This window comes from Hemiscyllium ocellatum, chromosome 7 (genome assembly GCF_020745735.1).
Source record: "Hemiscyllium ocellatum isolate sHemOce1 chromosome 7, sHemOce1.pat.X.cur, whole genome shotgun sequence".
NCBI classification, from domain to species: domain Eukaryota; kingdom Metazoa; phylum Chordata; class Chondrichthyes; order Orectolobiformes; family Hemiscylliidae; genus Hemiscyllium; species Hemiscyllium ocellatum.
The window spans coordinates 2,198,366-2,213,802 of NC_083407.1; the positions used below are offsets into that span (position 1 = coordinate 2,198,366).

A 15,437-nucleotide genomic window follows, 5' to 3' on the forward strand; every position below is an offset into this window, starting at 1 on the left:
GCAGGGAAGCCTGTGTGGGTAGCAGTGAGGGTGCTGCTGTTGGCAGGGAAGCCTGTGTGGGTAGCAGTGAGGGTGCTGCTGTTGGCAGGGAAGCCTGTGTGGGTAGCAGTGAGGGTGCTGCTGTTGGCAGGGAAGCCTGTGTGGGTAGCAGTGAGGGTGCTGCTGTTGGCAGGCACAGAGTGAGTGGCAGGGTAGTCGACCTGATTATCAAACACCTTATCCATCTGCTGTACTCACATGGAAAGGTCCTGCTGGTTTTTCTTGAACACTTCTCCGATATACTGGAAAATGTCCGGCGTGAAGAGGTAAATTCCACAGTTAATGATGTCACTGACAAAAGTGCTTGGCTTTTCCACATAATGGAGAACCTGCAAAGGCAGGAGAGGAGGAGAGGTCAAAACAATATCTGCAGATGCTGGAAACCAGATTCTGGATCAGTGGGTGCTGGAAGAGCACAGCAGTTCAGGCAGCATCCAAAGTGCAGCAAAATCAACGTTTCGGGCAAAAGCCCTTCATCAGGAATAAAGGCAGAGAGCCTGAAGCATGGAGAGATAAGCTCGAGGAGGGTGGGGGTGGGGAGAGAGTAGCATAGAGTACAATAGGTGAGTGGGGGAGGGGATGAAGGTGATAGGTCAGGGAGGAGAGGGTGGAGTGGATAGGTGGAAAAGGAGCTAGGCAGGTCAGACAAGTCCGGACAAGTCATGGGGACAGTGCTGAGCTGGAAGTTTGGAACGAGGGTGAGGTGGGGGGAGGGGAAATGAGGAAACTATTGAAGTCCACATTGATGCCCTGGGGTTGAAGTGTTCCGAGGCGGAAGATGAGGCATTCTTCCTCCAGGCGTCTGGTGGTGAGGGAGCCGCGGTGAAGGAGGCCCAGGACCTCCATGTCCTCGGCAGAGTGGGAGGGGGAGTTGAAATGTTGGGCCACGGGGCGGTGTGGTTGATTGGTGCGAGTGTCCCGGAGATGTTCCCTAAAGCGCTCAGCTAGGAGGCGCCCAGTCTCCCCAATGTAGAGGAGACCGCATCGGGAGCAACGGATACAATAAATGATATTAGTGGATGTGCAGGTAAAACTTTGATGGATGTGGAAGGCTCCTTTAGGGCCTTGGATGGAGGTGAGGGAGGAGGTGTGGGCGCAGAGTTTGCAGTTCCTGCGGTGGGAGGATGGGTTGTAGGAGGGCGTGGACCTGACCAGGTAGTCACGGAGGAGAGGAGGAGAGTATTACGAGGCTAATGTCACAACAGCCTGTGGAGGGAAATGATGGTATAACTATATTCTAGATCAGTGGTGCTGGGAGGGCACAGCAGTTCAGGCAGCATCCAAAGTGTAGCGAAATCTACGTTTCGGGCAAAAGCCCTTCATCAATATAACTATAGCTCACTGCACTTTGAACCACTACTTGTCCAGAACCAAGATGCTCAGCACCATCCAGGATGAAGTGGTCTGCTTGCTCAGCGTCCATCGTGTACACCCACTCCCTTCCCCACTGACCAGCAGCACTATGTACCATCGACAAGGTGCACAACAAAAACTCACCAAAGATCCATAGACAGCACCTTCTAAACCCACAATCACTACTATCTATATAAAAATGAAATATTGTGGATGCTGGGAATCTGAAACAAACATGGAAAATGCTGGAGAAATTCAGCAGGTTTGGCACCATCTGTGGAGAAGAAAACAGAATAAACACAGAGTCTGGTATGACTCTTGTGCAGACGTCATACCATCAATATCCAGAAGGACATGGGCAGCAGATCCATGGGAACACCACCCCCTGCAAGTTCCCCTCCCAGCCCCTCACCATCCTGACTTGGAAATATATCACCGTTCCTTCAGTGTCACTGGGTCAGAATCCTGGAATTCCCTCCCTAAGGGCATTGTGGGTCTACCCACAGCACATGGACTGCAGCGGGTCAAGAAGGCAGCTCACCCCCACCTTCTCAAGGGGCAACTAGGGACGGGGAATAAATGATGAACATGAGAGTGACTCATGCCCCCCCAAGAGTGAATTTTAAAAATATATTTCCTCAACTTTGGCTGAAGGAAAGACGAAGATGGAAGTGATATAAAGGAGATACAGACTGAAATGACCCACTCCCCAGTGAAAGGTCAGTTGCTTGTGGGTTGACTCCAGGACCTTAGCAGTGGACACTGAAGAAATGTTCCACTTCCCACACTGTCCTTCAGGTAAGCTGCTGTCTGCCTGCCCGGTTGGACATTAAACATTGATGGCAGTCTGGCTGGAATCTGTCGGAACATGATCAGGTGCCACCTGTTGGACTATAGAACCAGACAATACAGGAGGAGGCCATTCAGCCTATCGTGTCTGTACGTGAAGAACCAATGCAATTCATCCCTCATTAGAGGCATTTAAGCAACTCTTGGATAGCCACATGGAAAATGGTATAATGAAGGGTATGTGGGTTAGTTTGATCTTTGAGTAGGATAAAAGGCTGGCACAACATTGAGGGCCGAAGGGCCTGTACTGTGCTGTACAATTCAATGTTCTATCCCACTTCTCTGCTCTTTTCCCCAGACCCTGGACGTTTTGTTTTATTCTAATATTTATCGCAATCCCGTTAGGAATTTGCCTTCTTTGTCTTTCAGGGAGTACAGTTACGATCAGAACAACTTGCTGCCTAAAGCAAGCTATCCATTTCATTTTGTGTTTCTCCCTATTCAGTACATCAAACCAAACAAACAATGGGCACTGAAATCTCACAACTTCCTCCAGGAAGGAGCCATTCAGCGACTGCATCTGTTTGATTCATATCTCTAGTCCAGTCATCTGTCTTTTCACCAAATCACTGATCCCCTTACCCCTCAGAAACCTATCCAGCTCAGTCTCTGAAACTCCGCTGACCAGCCCCCTCCCAGTCCAGCCCCTCCAGTTTTGTGGTTGGGGGGGTGGGGCATTTGCAGATGGCATGGGGAGGAGAAGGGTTCCTGATTTTCACTCCCCATTCTGAGTGTTTCCTGATATCAATCCTGAATTTGAGTGGGGTACCTTCCCGCCACTGTCTGAAGGAAATGGTTTCTCTCTGTCAATCCGACCCGCTCAAATTCCATCTTTTACACTGGAGGGAATAACAGCTTAGTCTCTGTGACCTGGCCTCATATTTAACCCTTTCAGCCCCAGTTATCATTTTAGGGAATCTGCACCAAACCCCTCCCCCCACATGACCGAAATACTCCTTTACATTGCTTCTTGAAATGGAGGCACAAAGCTGAGAGACTGCTTTCCCCACAGGGAGTGGAGGGGGTGGATCGCATAGACATAGTTAACGGTAAGCTGGATACTGCATGGTAGAGACAGGAGGAGCTGGTTATGGGGAGGGAGGGGAAATGGGCTGGGAGGAGGTTTCTGTACAGCACAACCACCAGTATAGTCATCATCATCATCATCATCATCATCAACGGCCCCTCATAGATCAGGAGGACTCTCTCCCACCCTCAGGGTGAGTCTGAAGGTGGCTATACAGATCAATGCAGCTACCACAGACTCTGTCACACTGGGGGCCGGTGGCAGTCACAGGAAGGGGTTAGTGGAGCGTCAGTGTGGCAGTATGCTCCATGGTGCACAGTGCGGATGGGCTGAATGGCCAGTTGCTGTGTAATAGACGCAGCCTGTGCTGAATGAGGCAGTAGGAACAGCGTACGTTCTATCCCCCGAGCTCGTCATGGCCTGTGACAGAGCAAGGGACTCACCTCGTGTGTCTGCTGATTCTCCACAATGCAGCCGTAATTCATCGACTGCCTCCTGTTCGCCTGCAGTGAGACAACAGAGGGCATTAGCAGGCAGCGTCAACGACACCTCACCCAGGATAACATGCACACTCTGTCAGGCAATGACCATCTCAGGAAGACAGAAGCTAACCATCGGCACCTTCAACTGTAGAATTTTACAGTACAGAAGAAAGCCATTTGACCCATCATGTCTGTACATTCAATGGCGTAATTATCATTGAATGCCCCACTATCAACATCCTGGCAGCTTATCACTGAACTGAAGCTCAACTGGATTTGCCCCATAAGCACAGTGGCTACAAGAGCAGGTCAGAGGCTGGGAATTACTCATCTCCTGACTCCCCAAAGCCTGCCCACCATCTCCAAGGCACAAGTCCGGAGGGTGATGGAATACTCCCCACTTGCCCTGGATGGGGGCAGCTCCAACAACACTCAAGAAACTCAACACCATCCAGGACAAAGCAGCTGCTTGATTGGCTCCACACCCACAAACACCCCCTCCCTCCCCCACCCACACTCAGTAACAGCAGTGTGTACCATCCCCTCCCTCCCCCACCCACGCTCAGTACCAGCAGTGTGTACCATCCCCTCCCCTCCCCCACCGACGCTCAGTAACAGCAGTGTGTACCATCCCCTCCCCTCCCCCACCGACTCAGTAACAGCAGTGTGTACCATCCCCTCCCTCCCCCCACCCACACTCAGTAACAGCAGTGTGTACCATCCCCTCCCTCCCCCCACCCACACTCAGTAATAGCAGTGTGTACCATCCCCTCCCTCCCCCACCCACACTCAGTAACAGCAGTGTGTACCATCCCCTCCCTCCCCCACCCACACTCAGTAACAGCAGTGTACCATCCCCTCCCTCCCCCACCCACACTCAGTAACAGCAGTGTGTACCATCCCCTCCCTCCCCCACCCACTCAGTAGCAGCAGTGTATACCATCCCCTCCCTCCCCCACCCACACTCTGTAACAGCAGTGTGTACCATCCCCTCCCTCCCCCACCCACACTCAGTAGCAGCAGTGTGTATCAGCTACAAGATACACTGCACAAATTCACCAAAGATCCTCAGACAGCACCTTCCAAACACATGACCACAAAGGGAAGAGCAGCAGATATACGGGAACACGTAATTGGAAACACATCGCTGTTCCTTCAGTGTCACTGGGTCAGAATCCTGGAATTCCCTCCCTGACAACACTGAGTGTCCTTACACCCAGGAACTGCAGCTGTTCAAGGTTGCAACACCTTCTCCAGGGGTAATTAGGGATGGGTAATAAATGCTAGACCTGCCAGCTTTGCCTACATCCTGTGGATGAATAAACACTACACCAGCCTCACCCACCCAAATCCAAACCTCCGTATCTCCCTCTACCCCGGAACCAATCTCCGTGGCCCATCCGTAAACCACCATCCTTTTCACCCTGCAGTGTACCACCCTTCCCTGCCCCTCTAACCCTGAGTAGAAATTTCAGAGGATTTCGACAACTTCCTGGAACAGTTTCCTTACAGTTGTGCCCAACATGACGAACGAGTCGAGGTGGCCCCGGGATTGCTGGAATTCCATCATTTCCACCAGGGGAAACTCACAGCAAACATCTGCGTTCATGACGAAGAATTTCTCTGGATTTCCAAATAGGATCTGGTCTCGGAAGTGATACAGCCCACCGCCGGTGCCCAGAGCGATGTACTCTTGGAGATACCTGAGAGCAGACACGCATAACAAATGAGTTCTGATTAAGAGTAATAGCGGACCTGAAGCATTAACTCCATTTTTCTCTCTCCACAGATGCTATCAGACCTGCAGAGTTTCTCCAGGACACTCTGCATTTGTTTCAGATTTCCAGCATCTGCAGTATTTTATCTTTATCGAAGGATCTGTTCAAGGTGGAGTTAGACCGACGCGTGAGAGACAAAGGAGTGAAGGGTTCATGGAAGCAGTTGGGAAAGTCCACAATCAGATCAGCAACAATCCTATCAAAGGTGGGGAAGGCAAGCTGAAAGGGGCTGAGTAGCCTATTCTCCTCCTTGTCAGGCCGATGTCCCTGCAGTAGTGGTTTCTCCCTGACTGTAATACAAGGAAGTATCTGAACTAAGAAACTGGCAGGAAGAGGAACACTGAAAACTGATGCTGCTGGGATGGTCGGAGTGATCTGTTGGTCATTTCTGATTACCAGAAACAGACAGGAGGCCAAGCAGTTACCAGCTCGGCCAACAGAATGTTGATGGCAAACCCAGGACAGTATGAGAGTGTGGGAGGTAAGCAAGTCCCTCTGCCTGCCCACCACTTGCTCACAGAAACCACGTCTGCTTTTAGCCAAGGAGAGCCTACCCATAATGCCACTGGCACCTCAACTTAACCACACTCAGCTGAGAACTAACAGGGAAATGAGACATTACCTTAGCAGTTTCCCCGACTAAAGGAATGCACTACCGAGGTGGTCTGCTCACTGGTTTTCCGCTCTCACAATTGTATCACCACTCCTGAAGCCCCGAGGGCAGTTCCAGTCTCCCCCAGTACTCAATCCCCACAAAGCCCACACAGACTAGGTGGCACCAAGATACCTGACAAGAATGAACACTATCCTAGAGACCTACTGAAGCCAGGATGCTAGCCTTTAGCACCCGTTTCTGCAGATCAGATAAACCTCCTGTTATAATTTCCTGATGAAAGGCTTTGGCCGAAAATGTGGATTTTCCTGCTCCTCGGATGCTGCCTGACCTGCTGTGCTTTTCCAGCACCACTCTAATCTTGACTCTGATCTCCAGCATCTGCAGTCCTCACTTTCACCTCCTGTTACAATTGTTAACTGATGGATTCTGTCAGACAAGCAACTGTTTTCTATTAACTTCTCCAAACTGCATTGTTTTGTGATGAACATTACACTGCTGTAACCCGCTAAAACTGACTGTACCTACTGCTCAGGGAGGAGAATCCTTGACCTAACTAGGCAAAGTATCCATTTGGTATCAGTCCAGTCAATTTCTCTTCCCCACGATATCATGAGAAATAAATCAGTGTTTGTTAATTTTACAAGCTCCATGTGTGGCCTCTATTTGTAATTGGATACAAATTCCGACACTCAGTGTACAGTCTCTCAGCAACAGGACTGGATCTGCCACACTGAACGTGCACATACACCTCACACTATCAACAACACTGAGGGCTTTTAGGATAATTAATTATTACCTGATACAGACTTTGAATTCCTGCTGTGCTGATGAGAGGAAACGGTTTAATTCATCGCTTGGCTGGTAAAACCCAATCAGTAAGATCTCCTTCAAATTTGGAACCTAGAGAGACAGCCAGAGAGGAACACAGGAACAGGAGGAGGCCATTCAGCCCCACAACCTGTCCCATCATTCAATGAGATTCTGACGAAGAGCTGACCTAACTCTGGATAGCTGACTTACTTCCATCATTCTTAACATCACTGGATAATAAAAATCTATCAATGACAGATTTAAAATGAACAATTGGTTTATAATTTGCCATAAATACTTACTGTCAGCTCTTCTCTAACGTGGTGGCTGCATTCTTGTGCAACTCCGCGTTGTACAAAAATTGCACTTTAGAAACAGGGTTTAAACTGTTGACGATGTAATTGCACTACAACCACCACGCGTTTTCAAACTTCTCGCTGTAAAAACAGCATCCCCAACTCATCAATCACGTTACAGTGAATCCACGTTGAAGGAATACGCATCATACTGGACTGTGCTGTATCCTTTTGCTCTTTATTTGCAGATAAAACACCTCTGGGAATCCCCATACTTTCCAAACTCCTTCATGAATTCTGAGGGTATGTCACTAGATCGAAAACGCTAACTCTGATTTCTCTCCACATGCAGCTGAGCTTTTTCAGCAGCTTCTGCTGTCCCTTTGTACTGCACTGGTTGCACCACTGGGTTTCAGGATGATTGTGTAAAGATCATAATTTTTTATTTCTGTGTATTTTTGACTGTGGACTAATGTAGGAAAAAAAAGGAATATTTTAAGAACCAAGGATTGTTCAAATTGATTACCACACATTTTAAAAGCATGTTTCCTGACACTCACTGGAGGTGTTGTTTACACAGCTGCTGGTTGAAGCACAGGGGAAGGCCTGGGATGAGCTGGAGCTGGACTGTTTACAAATGGCAATTCAGCCAGCAACAAGGGGTGGGTTCATCTATCAAATGATGAACAGTTGGCCATGACAGGCCTTCTGCCTGGCAATAATGATGTGGCTGGCTCCCAGATGCTGAACACCTCCTGGGTTTGAAGCTAGCTGGTCTTCAAAGAGGAACATGCTGTCCCTTTCCCTGAAGGGAAAGACAGCGGAAGCCTGATGGAAGCCCAGTGTATTGCCTTTCACCAGGTATGGCCATAACCAATAACTATTAAGTCAGAGAGGCGGCACAGTGGCTCAGTGGTTAGCACTGCTGTCTCACAGCACCAGGGACCCAAGTTCGATTCCAGCCTCAGGTGACTGTCTGTGTGGAGTTTGCACATTCTCCCCGTGTCTGCGTGGGTTTCCTCTGGGTGTTCTGGTTTCCTCCCACATTCCAAAGATGTGCAGGTTAGGTGAACTGGCCATGGGAAATTGCCTGTACTGTTCAGGGATATGTAAGTTAGGTGCATTGGTTAGGGTGGGGGTATAGGTCTGAGTGGGATAGTCTTCAGAGGGTTGGTGTGGACTTATTGGGCTGAAGGGCCTGTTTCTACATTGTAGGGATTCTAATTCTAATAAGCTGTGAGCCAGTTGCTCTGTGCCTCCTGCAGCAGGTGGAAAAACTTGGAGAAGGAAGATCAAGAGCAGCAGATCCTGACAAGCCAAAAGGATCATCTGAATGAACCCTGTCAACAGGAATCATTAAACTGCCTTCAGTCTTTCCCTATGTCCGAACACCCATCTTTATTTGTGTCTGTCCCAATGTGTGTGTTGAGGGCAGTTTTAAATTTAGAGTTTTAGTTATTACAACTAAATATTGTGGCCTCATAATTGTAGATCTGTAGCAAGAATCTACTTATTTGTAATAAATTGTAATCCTTGTAAAGCACAGAAATATGTTCAATGCTCTCAATCAACTTGGGTCTAAAAGAGAGTAATTTGCAAACTTTTACAAATTGTTTGAACTTTCATGATGACTCTGGAATAGCAGGGTTGATCTCCAGCCCATTACCTCAGTCAGCTATTGTGAGGGGAACTGAAAGGAAGATTATTACCTTTGCACAAGCCTCGATGTGATGCTGGATCATTGGGACCCCAGCCACAGGGAACAGCGGCTTCGGAACCTCGAAGGACAAAGGCCGGAACCGTGTACCTGGAAACATACAACACCATTACTCCAGGCACTCAGAGTTAGATCAAACTCTCCCAGCACAAGGACGGCACAGGGTTAGATACAGAGGAAAACTTCCTCTATACTGTCCCCATCAAACACTCCCAGGATAGGGACAGCATGGGGTTAGATACAGAGTAAAGCTCCCTCTACACTGTCCCCATCAAACACTCCCAGAACAGGGACAGTATGGGGTTAGATTTTTTTTCACAATTTGTGGGACATGGGGGTTGCTGTATCGGCCCAGCATTTATTACCCCGTCCCTAGTTGCCCCTTGAGAAGGTGGGGGTGAGCTGCCTTCTTGAACCGCTGCAGTCCATGTGCTGTGGGTAGACCCACAATGCCCTTAGGGAGGGAATTCCAGGATTCTGACCCAGTGACATTGAAGGAACTGTGATATATTTCCAAGTCAGGATGGTGAGGGGCTCGGAGGGGAACTTACAGGGGGTGGTGTTCCCATGGATCTGCTGTCCTTGTCCTTCTAGATGGAAGTGGGTGTGGGTTTGGAAGGTGCTGCCTGAGGGTCTTTGGTGAGTTTCTGCAGTGCATCTTGTAGATGGTACACACTGCTGTTACTGAGTGTGGGTGGGGGAGGGAGGGGATGGTACACACTGCTGTTACTGAGTGTGGGTGGGGGAGGGAGGGGATGGGACACACTGCTGTTACTGAGTGTGGGTGGGGGAGGGAGGGGATGGTACACACTGCTGTTACTGAGTGTGGGTGGGGGAGGGAGGGGATGGTACACACTGCTGCTACTGAGTGTGGGTGGGGGAGGGAGGGGATGGTACACACTGCTGTTACTGAGTGTGGGTGGGGGAGGGAGGGGATGGGACACACTGCTGCTACTGAGTGTGGGTGGGGGAGGGAGGGGATGGTACACACTACTGCTACTGAGTGTGGGTGGGGGAGGGAGGGGGTGTTTGTGGGCGTGGTGCCAATCAAGTGGCTGCTTTGTCCTGGATGGTGTTGAGCTTCTTGAGTGTTGTTGGAGCTGCCCCCATCCAGGGCAAGTGGGGAGTATTCCATCACCCTCCGGACTTGTGCCTTGTGGACACAGGCTAAAGTTCCTTTGGCACTGTCCCCATGAAACAATCCCAGGACTGAGTCAACATAGAGTCATACAGACTTCACCTGGAGGCCCACTGAAGATGTTACCTAGTAAGGTGACGAAACGTCTGGAAATGAACCTTCCAACTCAGCTACATCCACACAGTAATATAGCTCGGAAACAGACTCTTTGGTCCAACCCGTCCATGCCGACCAGATATCCCAACCCAATCTAGTCCCAGCTGCCAGCACTTGGCCTATATTCCTCCAAACCCTCCTTATTCATATACCCATCCAAATGCCTCTTAAATGTTGTAATTGTACCAGCCTCCACCACATCCTCTGGCAGCTCATTCCATACACGTACCACCCTCTGTGTGAAAAAGTTGCCCCTTAGGTCTCTTTTATATCTTTCCCCTCTCACCCTAAACCTATGCCCTCTAGTTCTGGACTCCCCTACCCCAGGGAAAAGACTTTGTCTATTTATCCTATCCATGCCTCTCATAATTTTGTAAACCTCTATAAGGTCACCCCTCAGCCTCCGACGCTCCAGGGAAAACAGCCCTAGCCTATTGGATTCTGGGTAATCCAAGAGGATGGGAAACATTCCTGGCTATAACAAGTTGCTCTTTTTTCGAGGTATTTTAGGTGTTGGAGGTGATTTCCTTGAATTTCAGGAGCAGCAATTACTATTTTATATGCAGCTGCATTGTTTTGCAACTTGGAAAAAAAGTGAAAACAATCGCACTTTAAAAGTGAGAGGAACAGACAAAGGAAGGACATGGTGAGGTCAGTGCAGGAGAGACAGAGAAACAGAAACAAACATTTTTGTGGACATTTCACAGACATGGATAAAGCAGGGACAGGGATGGTTGTTATTGGTTCCGGGATTTAGATGTTTCAGTATGATCAGAGACTATGGTAAAAGAGGGGGAGGTGTGGCATTGTTAGTCAAGGACAGTATTACAGTGGTAGAAAGGACATTTGAGGACCCGTCTACTGAGGTAGCATGGGCTGAGGTTAAAAACAGGACTGGAGGGGCATTGGGAGTTTTCCAGGGATGTAGAGGAAAGGATAGCAAAGATAATTCTGGATAGGAGCGAGAGCAACCGGGTAGTTGTTATGGGGAACTTTAACTTTCCAAATATTGACTGGAAATACTATAGGTCGAGTACTTTAGATGGGTCAGTTCTTGTCCAATGTGTACAGGATGGTTTCCTGACACAGTATGTAGACAGGCCAACAAGGGGCGAGGCCACGTTGGATTTGGTACTGGGTAATGAACCCAGCCAGGTGTTAGATTCGGAGGTAGGTGAGCACTTTGGTGATAGTGATCACAATTCGGTTATGTTTACTTTAGTGATGGAAAGGGATAGGTATATAACACAGGGTAAGATTTATTCTGGGGAAAGGCAATTATGATGCGATCAGGCAAGATTTAGGAAGCATAGGATGGGGAAGGAAACTGCAGGGGATGGGCACACTTGAAATGCGGAGTTTATTCAAGGAACAGCTACTGTGATTGATGGGAAATGTTCATCCTGGAGTTCAGTTAATAATAGTATTCCACAAGGATCTGTTTTGGGGCCACTGCTGTTTGTCATTTTTAAATGACCTGTACAAGGGCATAGAAGGATGAAGTTGTAAATTTGCGGATGACACTGAGGTCGGTGGAGTTGTGGACAGTGCTGAAGGATGTTGCATGTTACAGTGGGACGTGGATAAGCTGCAAAGCCGGGCTGAGAGGTGGCAAATGGAGTTTAAAGTGGAAAAGTGTGACCTGATTCACTTTGTAAGAAGCAACAGGAATAAACAGTACTGGGCTCATGGCAAGATACTTGGTGGTGTAGATGAGCAGAGAGATCTCGGTGTCCATGTACATAGATCCCTGAAAGATGCCACCCGGGATGATAAGGTTATTAATATTAAAAACAGTGTATTAGCTTTGTAGAGGGATTGGGTTTTTGAGCCACGAGGTTATGCTGCAGCTGTACAAAACTCTGGTGCGGCTGCATTTTGAGTATTGTGTACAGTTCTGGTCACCACATTATAGGAAGGATGTGGAAGCTTTGGAAAGGGTTCAGAGGAGATTTACCAGAATGTTGCCTGGTATGGAGGGAAGGTCTTATGAGGAAAGATCGAGGGAACTGAGGCTGTTCTCGTTAGAGAGAAGAAGGTTGAGAGGTGACTTAACAGAGGCATACAAGATAATCAGAGGGTTAGATATGGTGGACAGGGAGAGCCTTTTTCCAAGTATGGTGACGGTGAGCTCGAGGGGGCATAGCTTCAAATTGAGGGGTGATAGATATAGGACAGATGTCAGAGGTAGTTTCTTTATTCCGATAGTAGGGACGTGGAACGCACTGTGTGCAACAGTAGCAGACTCACCAACTTTAAGGGTATTTAAATGGTCATTGGATAAACATATGGATGAGAATGGAATAGCGTAGGTTAGATGGGCTTCAGATTGGTTCCACAGGTCGGCACAACATCGAGGGCCGAAGGGCCTGTACTGCGCTGGAATGTTCTATGTTCTAACACTGGGTTTGATACAGAATAAAGCTCCCACGATACTGTGCCTATCAAACTTACCAAGTAGTCTACAGTACATAAAGAAATCACTCTCATATAAACACCTGCTCATCACTTTAAAAACTTCAACCTTCTCAGGACTGCCTCCAGTGTCAGGAAATGTTTTCTTAGATAAGGGTCCCGAAACAGTTCACAGTGTTCCAATTGTGATCTGACCAATACCTTGTATAATTTTAGCAAAAACTCCCTATTTTTATGCCACATTACCTTCTCTATTACCTTGAATGCTAGATATTTGTGATTCATGGACCAGTATATCCAAATATGTCTGTTCTGTAGCTTTCTGCGGTCTTTCATTAAAATAATATTCAGCCCCTCTGTTGCTCCTGCCAAATGAGCTCACATTTCCCATCTGCAAATGTGTTGCTGGTCAAAGCACAGCAGGCCAGGCAGCATCTCAGGAATAGAGAATTCGACGTTTCGAGCATAAGCCCTTCATCAGAAATTCACATTTCCCATTGCCCAATTAGAATGTAAAAGAAAAATCTGTTATGAACCTAATATTGACCGTTATTGCCTGCTGTTACAATATTGCGAGTGTGGTGCTGGAAAAGCGCAGCAGCTCAGGAAGCATCCTAGGAGCAGGAGAATCAACCTTTCAGGCTGGAGCCCTGCATCAGGAATTGTTCCCGTATGTATGTAACATTACATTCTCTGTGTTCAGTGTTTGCCCACTTGCTTAGCCAGACTATGACCCTCTGCAGACTCTTTTTGGTCATCCTCACCACTTGCTTTCCCACCTATTTTTGTATTATCTGTAGATGTGGCTGTGGTAGTTTCTGAAGTAACTCCACAGAGGCCGTTATCCTGTCACCAGGTCCCCCTTTATTTCCACGTAGAGAGTCCCTGACCCTGACCCAGCTCCCTGACAGCCAGCTCTCACAGAGTGAGCAGAGCCTCTGACCACCCCTCCCCCCTCCCTGTGTATATCTGTCAGCCAAGGCTCCCTGATTGGACCAGCTCAACAGCCCCCAATCAGGGAACTCAGGTTCCCTGGGGTCCTCGTGGCTGACCTCACCACCATCCTACAGTGTCACTCCTGATTCCCGCCCTCCCCCACATCTCCCTGTCCCTGCCCCCTCCCCCCCCCCAACACCCCACACCCCCGCCTCACCCCCACACTGTGGTCTCACCACGCTCCGCAGGCTCCGCCCCATCTCAGCCAGGCCCTCCCCTCTCCCTGGCTCCACCCAACTGTAGCCACACCCACTCAGGCCCTACCCCATCCCTGCCCCCCTTCAGGCTCCACCCCTGACCCATCCCCTCCCCTCAGGCCACACCCCCTTCCTCTCCCCTCAGGCCACACCCCCTGGACCCGCCCCTCAGGCCACACCCCCTTTCCCCTCCCCTCAGGCCACACCCCCTTACCTCTCCCTCAGGCCACACCCCCTGGCCCTGCCCCTCAGGCCACACCCCCTTTCCTCTCCCCTCAGGCCACACCCCAGCCCCTCGCCTCAGGCCAATCAGCATGGCCCCGCCCCTCAGGCCACATCCCTTGGCCACTCCCCTCTCCCTGAGGCCCCACCTCCCCTGACCCCGCCCTCTCCCCGTGGCCCCGCCCCCTGTGACGGTACCTTTCTGGGAGCCCCCAATCAGAATCACGGCCTTCAGCATCGCGGCTCCGAGCGGGTGGGGGTGAGGGTCAGGGGGAGCTCTGTCTGTCAGGGTTTAGTGGGGGTGGGGGAGGCTCTCTGACCCGCTTGGGGGAGGGGGGGTAGGTGTGGGGTGGTATCTCTGTCTCCGCCCGCGCTCCCACCGCCGCTCGGACACAGTCGCACTCGCCAACCAGTTCCGGCGCACTCTGATGATGACAGGGGCCATGCATCCACTGGGTGGGTGTCGTGGAGTGATGACGTTAGAGCTGGAGGGACAGCTCCGCCCTCGGGGCGTGGCTTGGTGTAGGGCCCTCCCCCTCGGTGAGGCTGTAACCCCACCCCAGGGGCGGGGCCTGGTGTACGGCCCACCCTGTCGGTGAGGCTGTAACCCCCCCCTCAGGGGCGGGGCCTGGTTTAGGGCCCCTCCCCCTCGGTGAGACTGTAACCCCGCCCCAGGGGCGGGGCCTGGTGTAGGGCCCTCCCCCTCGGTGAGGCTGTAACCCCCCCCTCAGGGGCGGGGCCTGGTGTAGGGCCCTCCCCTTCGGTGAGGCTGTCACCCTCCCCACGTGCGGGGCCTGGTTTAGGGCCCCTCCCCCTCGGTGAGACTGTAACCCCGCCCCAGGGGCGGGGCCTGGTGTAGGGCCCCTCCCCCTCGGTGAGACTGTAACCCCTCCCCAGGGGCGGGGCCTGGTGTAGGGCCCTCCCCCTCGGTGAGGCTGTAACCCCCCCCCCTCAGGGGCGGGGCCTGGTGTAGGGCCCTCCCCTTCGGTGAGGCTGTAACCCCTCCCCCAGACAGTGGGGGAATGGGAGAGCAGTTTAACACCAACAGCTGGTTATAACTAACTAGTTAATGCCTGACAGGGGGTGTGGGGTGGGTTGGTGGGGGTGTGGTGTATATGGGGGTGGGGGTGTATGTGTGTTGTAGGGTTGGGTTGGTGGGGTGTGTGGTGTATGTGGGGGTATGGGGGGGGTGTATGTGTGTTGTAGGGGTGGGGGGTGGGGTGTGTGGTGTATGGGGGGGTGTATGTGTGTTGTAGGGGTGGGGGGTGGGGTGTGTGGTGTATGTGGGGGTATGGGGGGGTGTATGTGTGTTGTAGGGGTGGGTTGGTGGGGGTGTGGTGTATGTG

At 50.6% G+C, this 15,437-nt stretch overlaps 1 protein-coding gene across 1 annotated transcript in view; it reads right to left on the reverse strand.

Annotated features, from left to right (window-relative positions):
* The window catches only part of gmppaa (GDP-mannose pyrophosphorylase Aa), a 31,135-nt gene extending 16,605 nt beyond the window's left edge, over positions 1-14,530 (reverse strand). The window contains exons 1-6 of the mRNA XM_060828186.1: positions 14,290-14,530; positions 8,960-9,057; positions 6,941-7,044; positions 5,261-5,453; positions 3,712-3,771; positions 238-368 (exon numbers count right to left, since the gene is read on the reverse strand). Coding sequence (XP_060684169.1) covers positions 238-368; positions 3,712-3,771; positions 5,261-5,453; positions 6,941-7,044; positions 8,960-9,057; positions 14,290-14,329 — 626 coding nt within the window. The 5' untranslated portion in view covers positions 14,330-14,530. The remainder of the gene's footprint in view (positions 1-237; positions 369-3,711; positions 3,772-5,260; positions 5,454-6,940; positions 7,045-8,959; positions 9,058-14,289) is intronic.
* Positions 14,531-15,437: the final 907 nt, after the last annotated feature.